The sequence below is a fragment of the Perca flavescens genome, chromosome 2 (genome assembly GCF_004354835.1).
Source record: "Perca flavescens isolate YP-PL-M2 chromosome 2, PFLA_1.0, whole genome shotgun sequence".
Lineage (NCBI taxonomy): Eukaryota > Metazoa > Chordata > Actinopteri > Perciformes > Percidae > Perca > Perca flavescens.
The window spans coordinates 31020838-31036912 of record NC_041332.1 but is presented as its reverse complement, the minus strand read 5'-3'; the positions used below and the strand labels follow the sequence as shown (position 1 = coordinate 31036912).

Here is a 16075-nt window from a genome sequence, read left to right as displayed (position 1 = left end):
TGTAGTGTAAAGTTTTAGGGTTGTTACCATGAGGGGGGCAGAGGGTACACAGAACACCACAGGTTTGACGAACATGGGGAGTCCTGCACTAAACAGTGGTGTATTACACTGCAGCGGTTCTTTTACAAATTAACTGATTTCAGTAAATTAGTAGTAGATTTACAGTAAAAATCAAAACTAGGACAGTACACTTATGCTCCAGTTGTGCTTGCAAAAAATATGCCTTGTGCTTTTATGGTAGCTGTTAAATTTCTCGTTGTTTAAATGGTGCTGAATAAAGATCCATTCATTAGTGCTACTAGGAAGCAGTAGTTAAATTCATCATCATCAGCCATTGTTGTTGTGTTCACAAAAAGGTGAAGCTCATTTGCACAAGTGTGCGCAATGGGAAGATGTTTTTTTTCATCATGAATAAATATTAATTTAGGAGTTGGATGAAAACCAATGGCTGGGACTTTGCTGCTCCCCTGTAGCAAACGCCAGGATGTGACCAGGGCTCAAAGTCTTCAGGAATGCCTCCTCATCGTCGGTTAGAGTCCTGTCCCCATATGTGTCTCTCAGCTCTTTATCTAAAATGAAAGAGAAACCAGTGTTGACTTGGAGACTGGAAAATACTCAGGTTTAAGAAAGCCTGAATTAGTGAATAATTGAGTGACTAATGGATTACTGTATACTGTAGGTATTTTGGTGAAAAAGCTAAATTTTATTCTGAAAAGCAATCAGATAACTGTATTCTTGTTTGTGGTACATAAAAATTAGATAGGCATAGCTTCATGAGTTGTAAAGAATAAAATGAATCTGTAAATTCTCTGGATTGCCTTATTGTATAATATACTGAATTACAAATACATACTTACTTTGAACACACTGGAGAAACTCCCTAAATTTGACCACCATCAACTCCTCCTTAGCTCTTCTGTTGCTCCCCAGTACGGAGTAGCTTGGCTTGAGAATACCAGCTACAAAATCAGCTTCTTGACCTTTGTCCTCTCCTGGTATGTCAAGCAGCACACGCAAGCTGTGGTTCTCTCTCAGGAGTGCTAAAACCTGGAGGGAAATTCAACACCATAAATGAAAGGCCATAAAGATAACCAAAGATGATACAGAACTGTGAGGTAAATCTTACTCCATAGTGGGACAAGCCATCAATGAGTTGATCAAGACAGCTCTGCCGTTGCAGAACAGTATGGTATAGAACTGCATTTTTCACAAACACATCTCTGTTGGCCATGGTGACTGTGAGTGGAAGCCCCTCTACTTGATATCGCCATGAGTCACAGCAGCTGACTGCTTTGTCCAAATCATCCTGCAAGGTTGCATGTTGAACCTAAATATTACAGATCAAATGTTATTTTCTCAAATTACTGCATTTAATCAACATTTACAGAAGTACTATGTAGACTGTACATTTCACTTAATGGTTACTTACCTATGACAAGAAAAGTTGGAATTTTTAGTTATTTTTAATCTTTAATTATATTTAATTAATAATTAAATCTTTAATTATTTTAATATGCATTCCACCAAAATAAAAGTAACTGTACTGCTGTGGAATATTAAAAAAAAGCAAAGGCTTACTACAATAGTCTTCAGATCAGAACATTAACATTACCTTATTGAGGTTCTCCCTTAAATCAGGGTCACCTATATCATCAGGTGTCACATGAGCTTGAAGGATGTCCCCAGACACAATGTAGTCCACTACACTCGGGGACAGGAATGCAGGTGGTTCACCCCCTTGCACTATTATTGTAGACATCATCCTGCCAATGGTTCGATACACTCCATTTTGCAAGTGGAGCATGTTCAGTCTTGGTGTGCATCCATTTGGTGTGCCTGAAAGATTAAATAAATTAAACAGCACATTCTGTATTATTTACTCTGGCATTTACAAACCAATATTTTTTGCCAGGTAGCCACAAAATATATTATATATATATACATAGATATATTTATAAAAAACCTTCAAAAGCTCCACTGTCCTGGAAGATAGCCTTCACCAGTAAGCGGAAAAACTCTCGTCTGGGACCCCCAAGGTCAGCAGCATCTTCCACAGCATCATGTTCATCGCTTGCAAATGTGACATAGAGCTTGTCACAGCTTTCTGCAAAACTGGGTCTCTTAAACACACGTAAGGCTGTGGTCCAAACATTGGCTCGACTGATATAGATCTGTCTTGTTCCCAATGTCATAACTCTCTCACTGTGAGCTTGTAGAAGGCCTGCAATTTCTTCTTTGCTCAGCATTTCAGATGACCTATATTAAAAATGACAAAGATAAACAGACCTTTGGCTATCTGTGCATTTACTCCACTATCACCTTCAGTGCACGATGATATAATGACGTTCGATGTTGTTTGCGATGTTTACAGAGGTGTAAACAAGCCGTGATAAAAAATTACTTGTAACTCTTACTTTAAAGTATTAACAGCAGGTCCATCACACTCTTCTAGTAGACTACGCTGAATTGCCTCTTCAAGAGCCTCATCTTCTTCCAGATAAACAGGGCTGAGCAAACAGATATAAACAGGGACAGCAGAAATCCAAGGGAGAGAGAAAAACTTATAACAGAGGTTCATAATGTAAACAGACCAACATCTACCCTGCTGTATTTCTATGAAGCCCAAACAATATCTTACAAAAATTCTGCCACATTATAAGGAAACACTTGTCTCGGGTCCCCTGCCTGGCCCTGACTTTCACTCTCTTGAGTGCTGCTCTCTGTCTCCTGACATCTGGCCTCACTTTCCCTCGGTGATGAAGGCACTGTACTCCGCACTGCATGAAGAAAAGGAGGTCAAAGGGAAATATTTTTGTAATGATGTTAATCTCATTTTATCTAAGTGCAACTTAACCCTAATTCCATTTTTAAGTGTGGTTCCTTTAAAAAAAAAATTAAAAGGCAGCCTTTAAGGATTTAGGGTGAAGCAAAACTGAATGAGATGAGCTAGGTTTGAGAGTTGCCTCTCCCTTTCAGTACAAATGACTGAATTGTGCTACTAAGCTCAGTCTACACCTCTTATGAATTGTAGGTAGATGAATCAAGACATACAATCCAAATACAGTTTACAGGTTGCTTACAGTGATCCATTTGAGGCTGACAAAAAAAATTATAATAAAAGAACTGGTGCTTAAATTCTGTCAGGTTGGCTTTTGTTAAGCTTTGGTCACACTACAGGACTTTCAAAGTCTTAAGATCACTGTACTGTTCACACTACACGCCTGTCTTGTACTCAGGAGTGTTGTGGTTTGCACACTTCATGACTGGGGGGTGGGGGTGTAAATCATACATTACATTACATTAGGTTAAAGTTTGTTGATTGCTCTCGGCAAGTGGAAAAATCAGAGCTACAATCCTAAAGTGTGAACTTAACTTTTGCAGTAAATAAAGCAGTAATTACTGAGTTGTCAAGGACAAGGGTATACTTTATTAATCACACATACAATTTTGTACAGTGGAACTTGTCCTCTGCATTTAACCCATCCCAGGAGCAGGGGCAACCATAGCACAGTGCCCATGAACCAACTCCAGATTCTGAGCCAGTGCCTTGGTCAAGGGAACTGACTGGATAATTAACCTAAATGTGCCCGTTTTTGATGGTGCAGGAAACCCACACAAACAGACCGGGGTTTGAACCAAGTTACCATACAGCCCATAGAAAACATAATATAAACAAGTGCTTTAACCTACTTCTTCTTTGACGCGATGGACTTTCTTGCAGTCTGTCATTTTCACTCCCTTGACTGATGAGCTCACTTTCACTTGTGGAAGGTGACACTGTATGAACTAAATTACATGATGTTATGGACAAAAGAAGGGAAAATATATATCAGTAATTGGAAACAAAGTACTTAACATTTTTAATTTAAATACCCATATCTGAATTTTGGGATGAGCAGAAATAATAATAAATAAAAAAAATGTATAAATAAATGATAAACCCATTGCTATAAGAAAATAACTGTTGACTGTGCCTACAACCTGTTGCGAAACATTTCAAATTCTCAGACCCACCTCTCCTTCTCCAGCCCACAGGACTTTCAAAGTCACTATCGGAGAGTTCCTCAGGTTCCTCCTGGAGAAAAAAGTATGTTATGTGTGATATATAATACATCAAGCCAGTGGCAATGCTAGTTAACCTAAAAAAAGGATATGCTATTTATGTAAAGAAGCAGAATAAGCAACATACATATTTTTACTTCTAAAACATTGAATGTTGCCCATAACTGAAACTCTGTACTGTCATATAAACTGTTTACCTGTACAGGTTTGCGTATTAATGCCATTATATAGAGACAAGTGGCTGAACTAATCGAGGCAACTTCCTTTCCACCCCAAAGAAAACTGCTCGAGACGTTTGGTTTCATTAGTCTTTTGCATCCCTTGACTGTACTCAAATACTCGAATGGGAATGACTGGCCCATAGACAATGCAAACGTTCTTCTGAAAATGGCAGTAATTTCTTCTTTAAGTTGTGCTTCAGACCAGTCAGATGTAAAGGAGATCTTCCCAATAAGGCCATCTCTTGCCAAATTTGCTCTTGAGTCTCCCCTTGAATGCGGAATGTTGATGCTGAAGAAAAAAGCAAGCACACAACATCTCTTGTATAGTGTTTGCAGGCTTTGTTTTTTCTGACAAAACGTGAGTGTGTAGCAGGCCTTTGAAGAACTGATGGAAATGGAACCTGAAATCAATGGAAACACAGACACCTGTGCATTACAAGAGAGAAATACGTTTTTAGTTAATTGTGAATGCAAACTGTAGATGCAAACCAACTAACTGGTAGTATCATCAACCCATCATGGGGTCTCTATACGATTGATCGATTACTAGGTGGTTCCTTAACCTTTTTTTTGTCAATAAGCAATTTATTAAATCAAAATGCTGGTGTTGTGTAAAATATGCCACCATGATTGGAACTAATGCCGAAACATTACACCACACAAATTAAATAACCAACAAACAGCCACTTAGGTTACATGAGTATGAAAGTATACCGAGCGGTATGATGTCCCAGTGGAGGTGGTGGGTGTGGCTGGCCCCGGTGGGTTATTGTAGGTGGTGAGAGCCTGAAGAGACATTAGCAAAATATTAGCAACATTATATTTCATGTGTTTTTAATGTTTATATGCCCAGCAGTCAAAAAAACAGTGTTGAGATTGGCAAAGGACAAAAAAGCAGGAAAATGCAGAAACAAAGAGATACATTTTATGCTTTTTACAGTATACACTCATTCACATTAAATTAAATGTCTTTATCATTGTGACTGCCTCTGTCCTCCATCAGCATTGCTCTCTCTCTAGCCAAACAGAGAACGGTTTTATCTTGTGAGTAAAGGCCAGCAGGTAAGCCAAGGTGAGATGTCTGACTGAAGACAGAGGCAGATTTCCATTTGACCAACAATTCACAGTGTCATTTGTGGGCCTGAGGGGTGACAAGTAGTCTCCATTAGCTGTAACGCTAAATTATATAATTTATGCTTTGCTGGTCAGAACATCTTCACATAATCTTGAACTCACATTTACTCATGAGTTCATCCCACTGCGTAACTTAAAAGGTGTGAGTTTTAGGGTTTATAGAAACAAATGTGCTACACATAAAGTGCATTGGTGCTAGTAGCAAATCTCTACTGGCTACCGTTAGCTAGTTAAGTTAAGTTAGCCTTGACAAGAATCCAATGCTACGTGATTTGGAAAACATAGCTACTTACCGAGTTGGCCTGTGGTGGCCCTGAGGCGGTTGCTGTCGCTGTTGAAAAAGTTTGAATAGCCGCCAGGACGGCTCTGCCGATGTTCTCGGCTAACGCCGATTCGTTGGACATTTTCGCAGCGCGACCATGGCCAACACTACCGTACCTGGTCAGGCTCTTGCTGGCCTTCATGCAAGCGAACATGACAGATCAGTCAAAGTGAGCCCCCTCGTGGCTGGCTATAGTGGCTACAGGTCATAAGTCTCGCCCCCTTCATAAAAGTGACACTAAAAACTCAAAGTACTCTTCAAATACAGTTTCTCCAAACGTGTTTATTATTTAGGTAGTTATTATCACGATAATCCATGTCCAAGAGCCCATTTCCCCGGATGAGATGTTTTGTCAATCATTATTTGACACTATAAACACACACTGACCTCCTCGAGCTTTTATTTTGGTACTTCCGGTTACCGGTATTTTGAATTTGCATATTAGCTAAATATTTAGTTTCACCCGAAACATTTAGATTCAACATTTAGATTTAGATTTATATTTAACATTTATATTTAACATTTAGATTTAGATTTAGATTTAATATTTAGATTTAACATTTAGATTTAGATTTAGATTTAACATTTAGATTTAACATTTAGATTTAGATTAAGATTTAATATTTAGATTTAACATTTAGATTTAGATTTAGATTTAACATTTAGATTTAATATTTAGATTTATATTTAAATTTAACATTTAGATTTAGATTTAACATTTAGGTGTAACATTTAATGTTTAGATTTAACTATTTAAAATATCTCTAAGTCGACAAATATTGTTCTAAATGTGCTAAAAAGTGACCCTCAAAAATTCATACCAGTTTTTTAAACATTGTTTGAAGCTAAATGTGACAAAATGTTGCTGTTATTTTCAGAGGGAGCCGCTTTACAAACGGCACCCCATAGCAAGCTGGGTTAATAGCTTCCACTCAGAAATGTTAGCACTGATTCCCTCTTGACGTTACTTTTTATTGATGTTATTTAACCCCTGCTGAGCCACTAATACAGGGCAGTCTAAGGCAGATGTGACGCATTATGCCCCACAACATTTACGGTGTCAATCAAGCAGGCACAGAAGGCTGAGTCGCAAGTTGCATGTCATTTTTGTGAGTGTCTGCAAGCTGCGCCTCTCTCCTCATTGCATGTCCATTTAAGGGAGGATTGAGCAAATGAGAGGAGGACTGTTAGGCTGATTATGTATTCCACTGGTTTACTAAGGGTCACGCTATTTGCGGCTGTCAGTTTTCTTACGCAAGGGGATATGGTGCTGCTGCTCAGCCTTCGCAGCCAATTTCTTTCAGTGGTCACTCATGGTATTGCAATTAAAATCCCCCCTGGGGCCCAAGCATTTTTCCCATTGGCCACCATTGTAAAAGAGACATCTGTAAAGCTGTAAAACTGACAGGACACCTCAAACTGCAAATAAGGTAGACTATGACTTTTTATATTCTAAATTTGAAATCCATGGACTTTTTATATTTGAAAAACCTTCCCTGAACCGAGAAAAGCCATTTAAAAAACCTGTGACGTCAGCAAAATGTAAAGTCTATGGGGTGAGCGGGAACTGGCGGGCGGGGCCTGCAGGAGAAAAAGAACTACGCATGTTCATTGGGCCACATATGTTCATTGGGCCACATATCGCAGAAGTAAACCCGGACCTGGAACTTTAGAAACTTTTTTGCTGTATGCGCCAAGCAAGTAATTGTTATTGAACTGAATAGGCGCCATTTTGGGATCCACTATCCAGTTATTATAATGCATCCATGGTTTTACAAGGAGAAAATACAATTTGAACTTCACCATCAATCAACTGTTAAATTTAGCTAGTGTTCGCTGTCTTTTTTTCATTGGCCCTTGTTCATCACAAACTGTAATTAGTGCCCGCCCACACACATATTTCATCATTCAAATGATAGGACCGACCTTTTAGTCACTACAGAACCAAAATCTTACGTCCCCTGGAGAACATTAACGTAGTGGCGTTATAACAGCAAAAAAATAAAAAGTCTAACAAAAAAACAAGAATATAACATAATATATATGAGCAAAAATGATTTAATTTTAAACATGCACACCAAAACACGCCTTCCTGTGAATCAGTAGCTGACAGTTCCTCTATGTACCTCCTATTCCGTGTCAGAGCCCATTATTCACCGTTTTCCCAACTGTGCCTTTATTAGCATTGAGAGCAATGAAACTTTTATCAAATGGATAATTGAAGCAGTTCATAAATCAGTCATTCACACGAGAGAGAAGCAAGCAAAGAACATGTAACCCTTACAAGATAAGTAAATGAACAGGCATCTGAGAGGGAAAGAGACCAATCTGCAGCGGATACTATGCTTTGTTTTAACTCTCATGCTTTTAGGAAAGCACACTACCGCTACAAGGGTTTACATTTACGAAAATGTTCTTAAAGAGTAAACGGCATGATGCTCCGGCACAGGACGCACCTACAGTATGAACGCTTGCTTAATGCCACATTGTCATTTTCTTCTTTGGCCTTTAATAAAAATAATAGATTTTATGCACTTTACATTTGAAGCAAATCCCAAAGTGCTACAGGTAAGATCATAAAAGCATGGTAAGAACATCGATATAAAATACAAATACTGCAACGACTTGCAGGGATAATTAAAACTCATAAGTTCTGCTAAAAGGAAATGGTCTTAGTCCTTTTTTAAAAGTCTCAATAGTTTGAGGTGCCCTCAGATGGTCGGGGAGGGCATTCCAGATCCAAGGAGCGGCAGAACAGAAAGCCCGATCACCCATTGTGCTGAGCCTAGTCCTGGGGAGAAGGAGGCGGTTTGAGTTTGTTGAACGGAGGGATCGAGTTGTAGTTAGAGGGGTGAGTAGTTCTTTCAGATAGGAGGGGGGAGGGCATTTCCATAGATGCACTGGTGGGTAAGGAGGGAGACCTTATATTCAATCCTGGCGGAAACGGGAAGCCAGTGAAGTGAATGGAGAATGGGTGTGATGTGGTCGTATTTTCGCACTCTCATCAGGATCCTTGCAGCACTATAATACTATAAACACTATATTATATACTTTAATACTGCAGTCTTTGCAGGCTTTTGTTAGGGATCCCGATGAGGAGTGTGTTACAGTAATTCAGTCTGGAGGAGACAAAGGCGTGGACCAGTTTTTCAGCATCTGCTAAGGTGAGCATGGAACGGAGTTTTGCAATATTTCTGGGCTTCAAAAGGTGAGTTGTGGGTCAAATCTTACACCAAGATTGGTGGCAGTTGTGGAGAGGGATATGTCATGACCAGAGATAGTTATGCCGGTTATGGAAGAAGACTGGGTTTGATGTGAGGTGCCAACAAGAATTGCATCAGTTTTGGAGCTGTTTAACTGGAGGAAGTTGTGTTTCATCCACACCTTTATCTCCTCTATACAGGCGGTGACTGTTGAAGACGGAGATGATGTTGGTGGAGCTGCAGAGGTGCGTGTTTCCGATTTCATGTACAGTTGTGTGTCATCAGCATAGCAGTGAAACGAGACTCCATAGCGGCTAATGACATGGCCGAGGATGAAGAGGATGGGGCCAAGGACTGACCCCTGGGGGACCCCGCAGGTGACCGTATGTTGGTGGGACCTGGCACTTCACCAAGTGAAACGTACTTTGTTCTGTCAGTGAGGTAAGATTTAAACCAGTTAAGAGCAGTGTCAGTGAGTCCAGTGGTTTGATGTAGCCAGTTGAGGAGTATGCCATGATCCACAGTGCTGAAAGCAGCAGACAGATCGAGGAGTATGAGGAGGGAAGGTGAACCAGCATCAGCTGCCATTCGTAGGTCGTTTGTGACTCTAACCAAGGGCTGTTTCCGTGCTGTGGGCAGAGCGGAAACCAGACTGGAATTCTTCCAGTACTTAGAGAGAGGAATGGGCAATTGGAAATGGGCCTGTAATTTGCAAATACATCTGGAGCACGGATGGGTTTTTTGAGGAGTGGTTTGATTATGGCAGTTTTAAGGGCAGATGGAATGTTGCCAGACTGGAGGGAGTGGTTTTTTACAGTGGTAATCAGAGGGCTTAGAGCAGAGGTGTTTGCTTACACTAGAGCTGTAGGAAAGCGGTCAAGGACACAGGTGGTGGGTTTCATCCTTTTGATTATCTTCTCAACCTCTTGCTGTGAGATTTCTGGGAAGCAGTGTAGGGGCTCGGAGATTGCAAGCTGCTAGTGGATAGTCAGGGCGGGTAGTGGTGAGGATCCAGGAAAGGTAGAATGAATTGAGTCTATTTTTGTTTTGAAAATTGAATTCAATTGAAATTGAAATTATTACAGTGCTCTTCTGTAGTTTCTGTAAGTGAGGGGGTTTGTGGTTTGAGAAGATGATTGATGGTGGAGAACAGCTGTCTGACATTCTGATATTTGAGTAGAAATGTGACCGTGCCTCTGTAAGTGACTTTGAGTAGTCCTTTTGGTGTTCCTGAAAAGCGAGCTTGTGCACAGTGAGACCTGTGGCTTTGTATCTCCTCTCAATGGCACGCCCAGCTGCCTTCATTTTTCGTAACTCAACGGTATACCAGGGGGCTGATCAGGAGAAAGTGACTGTTCTGACCGGGTATGATTCAGAATGGTCCTGAAGGTGTTATTGTACTCCATGGCTGATAAACAATCTACTGAAAGGAGATGCTGGAGGTTGGATGCCATTGTCTCTAGGTTGATGTTTTTCAGGTTTCTGAAGCAGATTTGGGCTTCATTAGGGTGGACGGTGAAGACATCTTCTTGGAGATGGCCTTGTGGTTGGAACCACCCAGGTCATACACCAGAAGATTGCTGAGATGAGCGGAGTTTGTAGTGACTAGGTTGAGAAAGGAAAGTGGAGAGAAGTGCTGTGTGTGGGGGAAGAAAAGTGCAGATTCAACTGTGATGAGGACAGGAGGGTGCCGAGAGGACCCTCCCTACACACACACACACACACACACACACACACACACACACACACACACACCTGCCAGAGTCTCTCATTTGAGAGAGCTGTCAGCAAAATGAAGGAGAGGAGACAGAAGTAATGTAATGAGCGTGGTCCCTACACAGCCCCGGCATGTCTCTGCCGCTTGACTGGTCATCACTACATCCCATAGAGAAACAAGAGTGTTTGCTTTTATCTGCCGCTGCTCCCTCCTCCTCCTCCTCCTCCTCCTCCTCTGCTCGGCCGGTTGCCGTGACAACAGCTGAGCTCCACCCAGGAAAGAGTTGTGTATGCTGGTAGAAAGAGGATTATTGAGGTCAGTGGTCTCTGTGTGTGTCTCACTCTAACGCACGCACGCACACACACACATGCGCACACACACATTTTCTCAGATCACATGATTGTGCAAAACAAATAATACTGTAACTGGTTTACTTTAGCATGAATGGAGGGAGACTAGTTTTTTGTTTATTTTTGTTATTAATTTAATACCAAAAAACAAAAACAACAGTCCAGTGGATACACTTTCCGCCTTATGTACTGATACTATTTAATTTAATAGATTCTCTCCTCCTGGGGAGTTAAACTGAATAATTCATTGTCCACTGATTGCAGTCACATGCTTTATGTTTTATGGGTTCCTATTTATATTGTGTTTGGGATTGTTATTTAAAAAACAGTGATTGGGTTTCTCAGCTCCTCCCGTGATATACTGTTAAACTTCCATAAAGTTGGGGGACTTGCAAGAGACATAATAAACAATGAAGGGTCAAGATTAGAGATGGCCCGATACCACTTTTTTGCTTCCCGATACCGATTCCGATACCTGAACCTGCATATCGGCCGATACCGAGTACCGATCCGATACCAGTGTGTCATATATTTCATTATGTTTTAACAGCTGTATACTACTATCCCTGTATGGATGTGATATGATTTCTATATTTGTTGTCGGTCTGGCTCAGGTTAAACTCTTTGTGAAACATGAACAAACACAGACAATGAATACCCCAGAACTTTCTTTTATTCTCCAGTTTGACAGTCAGTTATAACGAAAAAAAGAACATAAATAAAGTACTTTAACGTAGATTTTCTTACGTAGGCTTTATTACATGGTATCGGATCGGTGCATAAACTCCAGTACTTCCCGATACCGATACCAGCGTTTTAGGCAGTATCGGAGCCGATCGGAACATCTCTTGTCAAGATAGAAGATAAAAGTGAAGATGAGATTTTTTGACTTTTAGTCGCTGCAATTGGCCAAAACTCCACTAATATTAAATCCTACATGTCTCAGATAATTTAATTACATATGTGAAAACCATGTAAAAAAAAAAAGTCAACTTCTCATTCAAAATAACTTAGCTTTGTGTTCAGCTCTGTGACAATGCATTTTCCAGGGATTACGATAGGTTTAAAACTGGTTTACATACTGTAGCTTACAGTTTTTTCCAACTGCTTACACACAAAATCTTTTCATGTCACACGATTTTTGAAACCTCTCACTCAAAGTGCAAAACTACACAGCAAATCTCCAAAACCATAAGCTATTTCTCAGCCTTTCACTCAGTTTTCAATTGCATAAAACACTTTTTTCAAAACATTACACACAATTCTCTACCTAAGGGACCGTTTGGTATTTATGGAATGGACCACCGGAGGAAAATAGGGGAGGGTCATGTCTTTTTATTTTTTGTTGAGGGGAGGGTCATCCCAAATTTTTTAGTCCAGAGTCACCCAACTTTTGTATTCATGAAACAGCAAAATTTCAAAGTGGCTTGTTTGGTGCATATTTTTCCATATAGCTCTTAGTCTCAGCCCTCCTTCGCTACCAGATGGGTCTGACCCATGAGTTTGCTGTGGGGCAGGGGGAGCTGCCCCCCTGTTGGCTGAAACGGATAATTGCATTGTTTAAAAAATGAGTGGAATAATTACGTCTGGCATGACCAGATATTTTATTAAATATCTTAGCTAAACAACACAAAACAACTAAATGGTGGTAGGTAATACATCTGATTTCATATACTGCTTTAGTAAAAAAAATATGACCTGGCTGACGATGGGAGCAGCAGGACGCAAAAAACGTTTTACTGTGCCAAGGTTGCAATAAAGGTTTCCTAAATGCCACATTTGATGTCAGCTTACTAATTGATTGCAGGTTTTGTGTAGATTTGGACTTCTATACGTTTATTCCACTTTGTTTAAACGGCAAAGTGGAGGAAGCCTAGTGACGAGTCCATGGAAACCAGTTTGTGTGTTGAATGTTACCTAGAGACAGACCCTAAGACACAAAAATCTAACAGGAAGTGACGTGCTTTCCTTTTCTAAACACAACCAATCAAAATGCTACACATTTTTACCAGGGCACACACACACTCCTCACATTTGCAAACACATTATGTCGTAACTGAACACTAACCAATCACTGCTTTAGTATACATAGGTCAAAGGTCAGATTACCTGTTTTGAACAATGGATGACTACAATAGAGAGCAAGGGGAGGAGGAGGGAGAGAAGGGGCCAACAACAAGGAGGATGAGGAGGAGGAGGGATGAAGAGGAAAAAGGAGAGAAGCCCATCTAGGCCTGTTCACACCGGGACGAATTTCGCACGCGATATTCGCCAACGTTTAACGCCTCGTGACTAAACAAAGGGCGCCAATGTGAGTGTGCACACCGACGCGAAAAACGCCACGCGTAAAAGCGTCATTTTGTAAAAAACGCCTTGGGTTCGTTTTTTTGGTTTGACGCGCCGCGTCAAAAAGTATCCGACCAATGAGATTGCCGCTTTTGCTCACGTGTCTGGAGCTTCTGAAGTTACAGTAAAACACAACAAAACACAACACAAAACGGTCTTGCCGAGCACCAGAGCCGGCCCGAAGCATAAGCGAACTAAGCGGCTGCTTGGGGCCCCCTGGCCACTAGGGGGCCCCCAACCGAGTGTTGTTTTTCCCTCTTAACATTCGCCGACGGTCCCATCTGGGCTCCCGTAGTTCCGAATGGGCCCAGCCCTCCCCCCGCGCGTTTGCCATAGTGATACACAAACAACATGGCAGCGACCATTGACATATATGGCAGCGACACGGCAGCGACAGTGGCTAACATTAGTTATTTTCTTAACTACTCGTTTCATTACTTACTTAACCGCAATATCCGCCAAAATGACCGGCAGCTCATTCTGCTCTGTACCCGGGACAGTTGAAACACGTTTTAATTAAACGTAATTTACAAAGCGATCGTATCGCACTGAAAGCTAATATTTTGTCACTAGCAACCTACACCTGTCTTCTGGGACGCATGAAACAGCATAGGGGGACGGATGAAACATACAGTTTAAGCCATATAAACTTCCCACAACTTCAATATTTTACTATATATCATGAATGGTACTCCCAAAAGGTGTTATTTTAGATATATTGTTGCTGGGCTATACATCTTTGTGAATATCTGTTAACAACATATTGCCGTCACCTTGAAGCGTGTATGAAGCGGTTTTTGAAATATCTTGCACTGTGGGTGATTCTGCCATTTTTATAGCTAGAACAGTACGTTTTCTCATTTAAATCATGTTTCTATTGTGGAAAATGTCGTTTCACAGGTTTGTTCAATATATAGCATAATATCATTTTTTCACTCTTTCACAGAGGGCGCCCCCCCAATACAATGATAGGGAAAACACTCAAACCAATATTTACATAAAATTGGCATGAATAATCATAATGGTATACATGCCCGTGTGTGTGTGTGTGTGTGTGTGTGTGTGTGTGAGATCTTGTCATTTGTCATCTGCAGATTAATTTTAAGTGGGGGGGGATCGATTTAAATCATGAATCAGATTCTTCGTGAAAAAATCAGGGATTTTTTTGAGGCCATATCGCCCAGCCCTACTTCCTACTAACACAGAGTATGTCAGTATTGTTTGGCCCTGAAGCCCAAGTAGTTGGGTGAAGTCACTACCTTAATAAATCAAAAAGCAAAAGGCTATGAATCTGAACAAATTTAGGTATTGCCCTTCTCTAGCTGACCATCCCCAAAATGCAGCAGGATACAGGAAATCACATCTACCAAATTCACCCCCCAGACCTCCCCTCGCCGTTTGCATCCACTTTTGCCCAAATAGAATAGGGGGGGAGGGTCCTTATGCATCCGTGCCCCGGGGGGACAGTAGTTCATAAACCTCACTGCATTCATTTATAATGTAACATTATAGCGTGACATTTGTGTCAATAATCGTCAAGCACAGGTGACTCCGCGTGGTGGGGGGGGGGGGGCCCCCAATCAAATTCTGCTTAGGGCCCCCAAAAGGCTCGGGCCGGCGCTGCCGAGCACACATACGTAACGGCGAAGAAGATATACGCCAAGTAGCGTCTACACTGCCGGGAAGAAATAAGACGAGGAAGTTGCAAGGCAATATGAATGTAGAGCTGCTGGTCTCGTTGGTGTTGGACTAATACATCCATGGTGTCGGAACATAAAGCACTTTATGACAAACGCGACAGCGACTACAAAAATCTTGACAAAAGAGAACTGCTATGGATTGGTATTGCAGAGCAAATGGACCTTGATGGTGAGTTTCATTTCACTTACAGTTTTTTTGGATAGCTTACACACTAAAATTAAAAGTAGTACACTATTAGCAAAACCTTACGCTCAAGAAGCAAAACATCAGCCCATATTTGCACAACTATAAGCACATTGTCAACCTCACACTTGTTGCAAAACTCTACACACAGTGATTTGCAAAACACTAAACACACTTAACATACATTACACACAAAAATCTATCATGAAGTCACTTCCTTGCAATACCAAAGCACAAGGAAGAGATGGAGGCCATGTTGGAGGTAGAGGAAGAGGAAGAGGAAGACAAGAAGGTGCTCAAAGAGGACTGAATCTGATAAATGAGATCCGCGCAACACTGGTTGACCACGTTGTCAACCACGGCCTGATGCTGAGGGAGGCTGGACTGCGAGTACAGCCAAATCTAAGCCGATACACAGTGGCAAGTGTGATAAGAACATTTCGACTGGAAAATAGGTATTGTAAAAATATCATATCAAACACATCTGCACGGTTTCAGTAACTGCTTACAGTACTGTATTCTATGCACTATCAGCACTTCTGTTACCTTTTCCTGTGAAATTACTGTACTATTGTATACTGTTTTTTTTTTCTACATAGGATTGAGGGTCAGAAACGACAAGGGGGAAGGCCTCCTATGTTCACAGAACAGCAAGAGAGGGAGATAGTAAACATGGTTTTGGCCAACAATGCTATAACACTCAATCAGCTCCAAACTAACATTGTCAATGACCACGTCAGTTTCAACGATATCCATCAGGTCTCAACATCAACACTGGCACGCATCCTAAAAAAAAAACATATTCAAATGAAGCAAATTTATCGAGTGCCTTTCGA

The 16075-nt window shown here is 40.9% G+C and overlaps 1 protein-coding gene across 1 annotated transcript; it reads right to left on the bottom strand.

Moving 5' to 3' along the window:
• Nucleotides 1-423: 423 nt before the first annotated feature.
• LOC114562865 (G2/M phase-specific E3 ubiquitin-protein ligase-like) lies at nt 424-4539 on the bottom strand. Its single transcript, XM_028589519.1, has 8 exons — nt 4015-4539; nt 3691-3786; nt 2415-2507; nt 1964-2256; nt 1613-1836; nt 1127-1327; nt 858-1047; nt 424-569 (listed from the first exon to the last, which is right to left on the bottom strand). The coding sequence occupies exons 4-8, from the start codon at nt 2244-2246 to the stop codon at nt 424-426; spliced, it is 1044 nt and encodes a 347-aa protein (XP_028445320.1). The 5' UTR covers nt 2247-2256; nt 2415-2507; nt 3691-3786; nt 4015-4539.
• Nucleotides 4540-16075: the final 11536 nt, after the last annotated feature.